Source organism: Herpailurus yagouaroundi, unplaced genomic scaffold (assembly GCF_014898765.1).
Source record: "Herpailurus yagouaroundi ecotype Mexico unplaced genomic scaffold, PumYag 29, whole genome shotgun sequence".
Lineage (NCBI taxonomy): Eukaryota > Metazoa > Chordata > Mammalia > Carnivora > Felidae > Herpailurus > Herpailurus yagouaroundi.
In genome coordinates this window covers 66,213,899-66,223,538 of record NW_024412377.1, presented here as the reverse complement: position 1 = coordinate 66,223,538, position 9,640 = coordinate 66,213,899, and the positions used below count along the sequence as shown (strand labels likewise).

The 9,640-nt window shown below is 56.6% G+C and overlaps 1 protein-coding gene across 1 annotated transcript in view; it reads right to left on the bottom strand.

Moving 5' to 3' along the window:
* The window catches only part of FGFR4 (fibroblast growth factor receptor 4), a 10,319-nt gene extending 1,575 nt beyond the window's left edge, over window positions 1–8,744 (bottom strand). The window contains 14 exon segments of the mRNA XM_040446141.1: window positions 3–27; window positions 426–616; window positions 703–813; window positions 1,980–2,101; window positions 2,188–2,333; window positions 2,442–2,635; window positions 2,961–3,099; window positions 3,232–3,422; window positions 3,933–4,056; window positions 4,624–4,790; window positions 4,914–4,994; window positions 5,086–5,349; window positions 6,038–6,181; window positions 8,594–8,744. Of these exon segments, the coding sequence (XP_040302075.1) occupies window positions 3–27; window positions 426–616; window positions 703–813; window positions 1,980–2,101; window positions 2,188–2,333; window positions 2,442–2,635; window positions 2,961–3,099; window positions 3,232–3,422; window positions 3,933–4,056; window positions 4,624–4,790; window positions 4,914–4,994; window positions 5,086–5,349; window positions 6,038–6,128 (1,846 nt within the window). The 5' untranslated portion in view covers window positions 6,129–6,181; window positions 8,594–8,744.
* Window positions 8,745–9,640: the final 896 nt, after the last annotated feature.

Genomic DNA, 9,640 nt, shown 5'->3' with positions numbered 1-9,640 from the left:
TCGGGCAGCCAGGTCCCGGTGGATGCACTAGGGGCAGGGCAGGGGACTTAGGTTTATTAGGACACATGGCTAGATGCTGGGCACACTGCACTTCACAGTAACCCTGGGGGTAGGCATCATCCACTCATTCTACGAATGAAGACGTCAAGATGCAGAGAGGGGGAAACCAAAGCTAACTTCAGGGCCCCACCTCTCTCTTGCATGGTCTCTTCCCTTGCCCGATGAGTTAGGGATTGTGTGAGGAAGGAATAGGGACATGCAGTGTCAACTGTGTATGGATGGGGGGTACAGAAGGACTTGGGAACATTTAGACAGGATAATGGAAAGGGGAAAGAGGGAGAAGATGGGGACATTCAGTGCCAGTGGCAGGAAAGTACGCAGGTGGAGCAGTTAGAATGGTCCAGAGTGCTGCCCACTGCCCATACCTTCCTTGACTCCAGATACTGCATGCCTCTGGCCACCTGGTAGGCACAGGAAACCAGAGCAGGGAAGGAAAGTGGCCCTTCGCTGCTCCTTGGCCCATCAGGGCTGAGGTCGGGGCCTGGGGGACGCCGGGCCCGCAGGAACTCCCGCAGGTTTCCCTTGGCGGCACACTCCACAATCACATACAGAGGCCCTGTAGAGGTGAGAATGGACAGGGAGGCTGCTGAGGCTGTGGCTACATACCCCACTGTCCCTGTCCTTAGCCCCATTCCAACCCACCTTCCTGAGTACAGACACCCAACAGGTTGATAATGTTCTTATGTCGGCCGATCAGCTTCATCACCTCCATCTCAGAGACCAGGTCTGCCAAGTCCTTGTCGGAGGCATTGTCTGCAAGGGTGACAGCCAGGGTGACTATACGTGGGGGAGGTGCAGGGTTGACTATATAGGACATTGAGTGCTGGACCTGGAGTCAGGAAGCTCTGGGCCTGAATTCGTGCTAGGCTCTGCGGCCTTTAAAAAGTCTTCTAACATCTCTGAACCTCAGGATCATCTTGTATAAAATGGGGCAATGGATCATGCCCTACCTCTCACAGCAGTTGCAAGGGTGAAACAAGATCAAGGATCTACAGGAGGTAGGCCTCTCTGTGAGTGGGACGAGGAAACAGAGGAGAGGAGGAAGAACTCTGAACAGGAAGACGCTGTGTCTGGAGGTTTGGCATTCGTTCTTGATGGGGTAAGAGCTCCTGGGGGCGGGAAGCAGGCTGGCGCCCTGAGGCCTGTCTGACTGGGGCCTGGTGTCCTTTTGGCCTGAGAATTCAGGGAGCTGCCCGTGAAGTACAGCTAGGGGAGGCTGAGAAAAAGCTGCTCCAGATCTTCTTGGGAAGGCTGAGGACCAGGGCTGACCTGTGGCCCTTGGCCAATGACATACCCTCCCTGCCAAACCTCACAATGCACATTTCTCAATCCCTGCCTCCCAGAAAGCACCAGGTGGCCCCAGCTGTGCAGAGAGGAGGGGGTGGGGGAGCAGAACAATGGTTTTGGCTGCTCTTGTAGAGGAAGTGGGGGATAGCAGTGAGAAGCCCCGATGGCAGGTCCCAGGTGTGTCCTGGGCACTTTTGGGCTGGTGCTTGGGCTGTTCTAGAGTGGTGGACACGGGGAGAGACTTGGGGGAGGGCCCAGATGGGGAGGCTGAAGGTATGGCCTGTGAGGCTGACATGGTTATCTGAGACCCAGGCTGACGTGGGGCCAGGGCTAACGTGGGGGTGCCTAACCCCAGTCATCCCAAATCCTTGTAGTTCTCATCGTTCAAGTGGTTAAGATTTTATGTACCAGGCACTTTCCACGAGCCTCAGCCTGGGAACTATTGTTTACCCCATGTGACATGTGAGGAAACAATCTCAGAAATGGCTGGCCAGGGTCGGTAGCAGAGTTGGGCCCTAGGCCCAAGAGTGGCATCTTGCAGCCCTTCTGGCCACCAGTGCTCAACTGGTAGCACCATGAGCCCCTTCTGTTAGTCTCACGGCCACAGCACCTCCCCCGGCGTCACCACTCACCCTTGAGCATCTTGACAGCCACAGTGCTGGCTTGGTCAGGCCGGGCGGGGTCCATGCCGAAGGCCTCTGCACGCACCACCTGCCCGAAGCAGCCCTCACCCAGGGGCTTCCCAAGCACCAACCTGGAAATTAGAAAGCCGAGGCCTCAGCCATATGAACATCATTCCTGCCTGGAACCTGAACCTTATGCTCACTCCATGCAGCATACCTGTCCCGGGGGAACTCCCACAGAGGGTCGAGAGGTAGGTCTAGACTCACAAGGCCAGCGAGCAAGGGAGGGCCACTGGAGGAGAGATGAACACCCCGCACCAAGGACGAGCTTGACTTGGCTGAAGAACCTGACTCCAGGGAGAACTGTAAGGTGGGTGACTTGGTCAGCCTGCTGGAGCTGAGCTGGGTTGGGAAGGCAGGCCAAGAGCCTCGCTATGGGGACACAGGAAGGCGTGGGTGACAGCAAGGTACCTGTCGGGCCAGAGGGAAGCGGGACAGCTTCTGCACAGTGGCGGGCCGCCTAGGGTGCCGGCTGATGAGTATCTGCCCTCGATATAGCCCGGCCAGCAGCAGGAGGACAACCAATGCCAGAGAACCTGACACGTACAGGATGATGTCCGTGTACCTGGCTTCAGGTGCTGGTGCTGTCCATGTGAGGTCCTCCTCTGTCCACAGACAGACACATATATAGACAGAAAACTGACAGGTCAGTGGTCAGATGGCCAGCTCCACATCTTCTAACTCAGGCCCTCTCAGCTCCCAGCACACATGGGGACATTTGACAAGCAAGCTGGAGCTATACCCAGTCCTGCACACCCATACCCCAGAGGCTCACAAGGCAATCATATGTGGACATGCACAGAAGGACCGCTAATGAGGGATGAAAAACACACAAATCCGCATGCTATGTCCCAAGCCCCACAGGACACAGCCCACTGCTGGATCAGAGCAGGGTTCCTGCAGCCTCTCCTGGCCCCCTCAAGTGCTCACCTGGCAGCACCGTGAGCCAGGCTGACTGGTAGGAGAGGCCAATGGAGTTGCCTGCCAGGCAGGTGTATTCGCCTGCGTCCTCGGCTGACACGTTCCGAAGGTATAGGACCTCCACCTCTGAGCTATTGATGTCTGCTGTCTGGGGACCGGGGACATAATCAGGGGTCACCACAGGGCCTGGGGCGATATTGTGGCTAAGAAGGAGGCTGGGGACCAACCCCCCACACCCCATGGGAGAGTAGTAGGCTTCAGGTGCTGGTGGGGGCTAGACCTTCAGGACTTGCACGTAGGGGAAGCCGTCGGCACCGAAACTGCTGCCATTGATGACGATGTGCTTCAGCCACTGGATGTGGGGTTGGGCGTCGCTGTATACCTTGCACAGCAGCTCTACGTCGCTGCCTACCACAGCTGTGGTGTTGGCTGGGAGCCCCGCCTGCAGGATGGGCCGGTGCGGGGACCGCTCTGGGGGCCGGGCCAGGCGGTCAACCCTGACCAGTGGCACCCACAGAAGCACCCTGGTCATCTGCCTCCTGCCTCCCCCCAGCTCCAGGGAAGGAACTTCCTGATATGCAGCTCAGATCTTGTCCACCCCCTGCTTACCATAGCTCCCCATTGCCTTTGCAGTCAAGGACAGCTTCACGGTCTATCATTTAAAGCCCTCCACGACATGGCTCCCCACTTACATGCCACACTCCAGGCATACAGCTCTTCACAAATGCATTGTATCTGTCACACCTAGGACCTTTATTCAGCCTGTGCCCTCTGCCTGGATGTCTTCCTCACTTTTTCTCTCAGCTGACCCTATTCCTCCAGGCCAACATTACCCCCTGTGCTTCCCTCTGACCCACTAGGACACTTAGGGCAGCTTGAGCCATCTAAGACCAAGTCCATGTTGCCTGCCAGACTGGGCCCTACCCGAGGGCAGTGTCAGGGCTCCCACCCCCATACCGCCTTGCCTGCCCGTCCGCTCACCCAGCACATCCAGCAGATAGCTGTAGCGGATGCTGCCCATAGAGTTCTCCACGAGGCAAGTGTATGTGCCACGGTCCGAGGGCACCACACTTTCCATCACCAGGCTCCAGTGCTGGTGGCGCAGCTGGGGACAGGGAAAGTGTCCATGAGGGGCCACTCACCTGTGCCCATCCAGGGGTCAAGGGAATGAGGGGGCTAGATCCCATTCACAGGGGTCTTCTCAAGCTTTCTAGGCCCTGGGGAAGCCAGGCCAAGGCCAGAGACCCTGAGATGAAGAAGAAGGCTCCAGGAAGTTTCTGAGCCCTGGGTCTGGGTCTTTGAGTTTTAGCAGGGGCTCTTCCTGGCTGTACCACCTTGGGCCAGTTTTTGCCCTCTCTCAGTTTCAGCTTCCTCACTACAGCCTGGAGCAGGCTCTGCAGGATCTTATCATGAGAATTAGTTGCTGAAACTCAATACCTGCCAGTTATTGATCCTTCCCACTTCCCACAGAAAGCTAAGGCTGCGAGATTAAGTCATTTGCCGCAGGGTGGCAGAGTGGGTACTTGAATCAGAGCTGTCCAAGTCCACAGTTTAGTGCTGCTAGGGCCCACAGCTGCCTTCCTCATTAGAGAAGGAATGACTTATAGGTATGAGGGGACCAAGAGGGGAGTGAAAATGGAGGAACAGATGGTCTTGGAACCTGGAGACTCACCCGAATGCCTCCAATGCGATGCTCCCCGTGGAAATCCTTTCCATCCTTGAGCCAGCGGATGGTGGGCATGGGGTTGCCTGCAGCTGGACAGCGGAACTTTACAGTGTTCCCAGCAGGCACTGCATGCAATTTCTTCTCCATGCGCTGAGGGTGTGTCCAGTAGGGTGCTGGAGAGGAGGGGAAAGGAGAACTTAGTGTCCCCAGGATGACCACCTGCTTCCACACAGGTCTCTTCTTCTCAGTGACCAGCTGGGAAGTAGGAAAATGAGTCCTTGAGGACTCATACTGACCTTGCTGGGGGTAAATGTGCCCATTCGAGGGGTTCCCGTGGGCCTTAGGGTCCTTATTACCATTGCTGGAGGTCAAGGAGTCTGTGTCAAGAATAAAAAGAGATGTCTGAGGTCTAGGATGGGGAGGATCTCTCTCCCCAGGCACCCTTTAGCCCCTTCTAGACCCCCTTACCATCCACAACCAAGGTAACATTGTGCAGGACAAGCATGGAGCCTCGTGCCAGGCAGAGGTAGCAGCCAGCATCCTCCGGTAGGAAGCTGGCGATCTCCAAGCGGCCCCTCCAGCCTCGTACCCGGCCAGCAGGTGCTAGGCGGCTGCCCTCCTTGTACCAGTGGCCACCACGCTCAGCCCGCCCACAGCATAACCGCACAGGCTGCCCAAGGGCCACGGTCAGCTCCTGCTCTTGCTGCTCTGGGCTGGGGGCCAGGCAGGGCTCTGTGGGCCAAGGGCAGAGGTCAGTGAGCCCCACAGCCCCAGCTGAGGGAGCCCCCTGCATATGGGGAACATGCTGCACAGGCAGGGCACAAGCACCTCTCGACACATGCTGGACACCTGCTGCTCCTCAACTTACACACACATGATCGCATGCTACAGATGCTCTGTGTAAGGCAATTACCACGCCTCTGGTGCACATCACACACGCAGTGCAGAGCACACATGCTGAACTGGTCATGCCATTGCCTGACACACACATACATACACACACACATACAACACATGCTATAGATGCCACATACAGGGCACATGCCACATCTCCCAGGCATACCACACTCACAGTGCATATACCATACATGCTGTCTGGGCCTCCCAAACCCAGTGCATAGAACACACACACACCCACACACCCACCCGCACACACACGTACACACACACAGCCGACGGGCTCACCACCAGTTCTGCAGCCCAGCACAGGACCCTTCACCCTGCAAGGTCAGTCCTCTCTTGTGGACACAGAGATAGGTGGATGCTTGCTGGGAGCCAGACACTTTGTCTCAAATGGTTGGGCCCTGCCCTGCTGTCACCTCTTCAAGGGACTGGGCCAGGATCTTCTCCTGCTTTTCTCAGCTAGTAGCCCCCTCCACGTGCCCACCCCTGCCATCCTCTCTCACCTTAAAGGCCATACCTAGCTCCATTTCCTCAGAGGTCTCAAGGGACAAAGCTGGAGCCCCAGGCACCTCCAGCAGGACCCCCAACAGGGCCAACAGCAGCTGCATATCCTTCCTGCTGCTCACAAGGACCCAGGCTGGGCTTCCCACCAACTGCCTTCCTGAAAAGGAGGGAGAAGAACCCCTGCTATGCATGCACCTTTGTTGGTACTATTCCCCTATTTTGCAGATGAAGAAACTGAGACAGGAAGTGGTTAGAAGTCTTGTACAAACCCCCCCTCCCCCCCCCCCCCCACCACACAGCAGCAAGGCAGAGACTGGAAGCAGCTTTGCTGTTGCCAGAGCCCAAAGCTTCTTCACAGTAGGTTGTGCAGGGGGGCAGGGCTGGGCTTCCTGCTCTCCTCCGGTCCTGCTGAGACCTTGGCACAAGTTCACAGAAAGGGCAGTTTGGGGATTCTTTCCTTGGAGGAAAGCAGAGAACGGAGACAGATCTTCTGCTCACTCTCAGCACACATCATTTATTTTTTTGCTGAATAAATGAATTTATTGCTGGAGAACAAAAAATATATATATGAAATACAATACAAGGCCAAACCTCAGCATCTGGATGTTATCTGATCTGACCCACACTTCTTATAGCATTACTGACATTTTCGTGACCAGCTTTGAATACCTCTGGTGGCAGGGCGCTCACTACTGACAAGGCAGTACATTCCATGGCAAGCAGTTCTTCCTCATGCTGAACCAGAAATGCATGCTGGGAATACCTCTGCTTTTTGTGTCCTCACAACTCTATTTGAGGCAACACGGGCTCTTGCGTCCAACAAAGTGAAGTTCAAATCCTGACTCTAACCAACTTGCAAGTTCCAGTCCCTCTCTGGGTGCTGTCCTCACAGGACTGCTTTGAGGATAAAAGAGAACATATGTAGGGAACACAGGGAGCACAGGATGTTGGAATGTTCTCCTCCCCCTTCCTCCCCACGACTGTCATTCTGGGTCTGCCCTTGGCCAATCACCTCTGATTCTGGTGCAGTTCAGGTGTGGTGTACACACCCACCCTATCTGGTTATCCTCCTCCATATGCCACCAAGGATGTCTGCATCCTTGGTGACCAGTATAGTCCCAGGGGCTACTGGCTATTACCTGCTGAATAAGAGTCACTAGGCACTGGTGTCTCTGAATTTACCTTGCCCAGGAAGCCAACTGCACCCTTCTCATCAGCTGCTGCCCCCCTTCCAGCTCTGGCTCTGAGGCAGGGGGCACGAAGTTTGTCTTGGCCAAAGCCATTATCTCCCCCTTCAAACTGCTCCTTCCCTGGGTTGCCCCTGAAGCTGGGGTATCATCTCATCTCATGCCTCCTCACCCCTCCTCCACCTCCAGTCCATCTGCCTCCTCAATCCTTCTGTGGTCCATCCCATCACCGTTGCTTGGACCCAGGGCAGGCCATAGTCATCTCTAGCTTGGGCCTTTGCAGACATCCCCCTTGACTCTCCAGCCTCCACTCTCCAGCAGGGCTTTAAAAATTACAAATATTTGCCATGTCACCACCCCACACCCCCTCAGCTTTCAAACCCTTAATGGCTGCCCTTGTCCAGTAGGATCCAATCTACAGTTTATCCAGCATCCCAAGCCGCCCTCCTTGCCCTTGTCAATCCTCTTTGCACAGTCTGCTCCTTCAGCCTCTTCAGCACTGAAACCAGTGACTTTCAAAACTGGGCATATCTTCTCTCTTGCACATACACACCTCTGCGTCCCCATTTCTCTTCTTCATCGGACTCAGATGCTACTGTCCCTGCACACACCCCCAGTTTCTATGGCTCTCCTCCACAAAATCCCTCCACCCTGCTCTGCTCTGCAGGGAGTGCGGCTCTCAGGGTCCACAGCTCTAGTTGGGAAAGGAGTGGGGAGGCCCAGGATTTTATTCCCATTCCGGGCTGCCCTGATCTTGTAACCTCAGGACACTTAGTCGGATCACACGCGGCGGCAGACAGACCGACCCACTGCCTTGCTCAGGGTCGGTCAGACTGTCAGACTGTCAGACAGGGCCTGACACTGTCATCAGACAGTCCTGGGTTCTCCTTCAGCTTTCCGCACTAAAGCGTTGGGGGACCCGGGGCAAATGACGGCACGTATCGGATCCTCAGCTTCCTCATCTCCACTCGGGGAGCGCAGACAGTCCAGCGTGCGGCCAAGGGACCAGCGCGCGTTTTTCCTCCTCCCCCCCTACCCGGCCACCCTGGGGGGAGGTGCAAGCAGGCAGGTCCAGAGGGGAGCAGCAGAGACAGCCGGCCCGCCCCCGCCCCGGTGGGCAATGAGTAACCAGCTCCGCGGCCAGGGTGCTCTTTGGACGGAGCGGGACAAAAGGCCCTGTGTGCGCTGTGGGTTACTGATTTACCGTCCCCTCCACCCCCCTTCCGAGAGGACGCCCAGGTCCCCAGTGCTGGGAGGGGGCAGTCCCTGAGCCCCGCCGCTGCTCGCCCCCTGGCGGCTGGGAGCGCAACCTGGGTCCTCAAGGGGTCCCGGCTCACTTCGAGCCTCCTTGGTCCCTCTCCAGGCACAGGGTCCCAGCTCACCTGGGTCCTCCGCGGCCGCGCTCCCAGCTCCGGCCAGCCCCGACACCCGCTCCTAGTGGGGACTGCAGACTCAGCCAGGGCGCTCCTCCGCCCGGGGCCAGAGAGCCAGGAATGCACCCGCGACAGTGGCGTGGCCGCTGGAGGCCCAGCGCCCCGCCCACCTTGGGCCCCGCCCCTCCTGGACCAGCTCTAACCTGACAGTGACTTGGCGGGGGACAACCCAAGGCCCCGCCCACCTTGGGCCCGCCCCTCCTGGATCAGCACTATCAGGACCATCGCCAAAGCTGCTGGAAGTACAGTGTCCCGTCCGCTTGGACATCAGTCCCCAAACCCAACAGAGCCGAGTGGCCATCTGGGTCAGCCCAATCCCGGGGCCCCGCCCCAGGTTGCTGCACACCCCATCAGACTCCGCCTCTTTTCGATGCACCCAGACCAGGCTTCCAAGTTCTAGTTATTTGCTCTATCCTCTGCTAGTCACCCCTTAGACAGCAAGACCCAGCAGTCCTGAACAGCCACCCTCGCCAGACCTTGATCCTGCCTGCCTACTTCTGTCTTCTGTAAGTGGCTGGGAGATCCCCTCTGCCCCCAACCCACTCTGTCCGTTCTCTGCACAACTCTCAGGGTGATATTTGCAAAACAAATCTGGGGGCTGCTGGCTGGCTCAGTAGGTGGAGCATGGGGCTCTTGATCTCGCGGTTGTGAGTTCAAGCCTCACGTTGGGTGTGGAGATTGCTTAAATAAACTTTTAAAAAATCTTAAAAAAAAAATACAAATCTGAATGTATCCATCACCCCTTTAAAACTTTCTGGCAGTTTTCTATAATGATTCTTGGCATGACCAGGCCCCTATCCACATCTCCTGATGAATTCTTTATTTCTTCCTTGCTCCCACTCTACCTCTGGGCCTTTGCACATATGATTCCTTCTTCCTGGAATGATCTTTCCCCTCTAGGTCTGGTTGATTCCATTTCATTCTTAGATGTCAGCTCACTTCCTCAGAGAAGCCCTCTGGACCTGTCAGGCTCCACTTAGATGCCTTCTGTCCTGT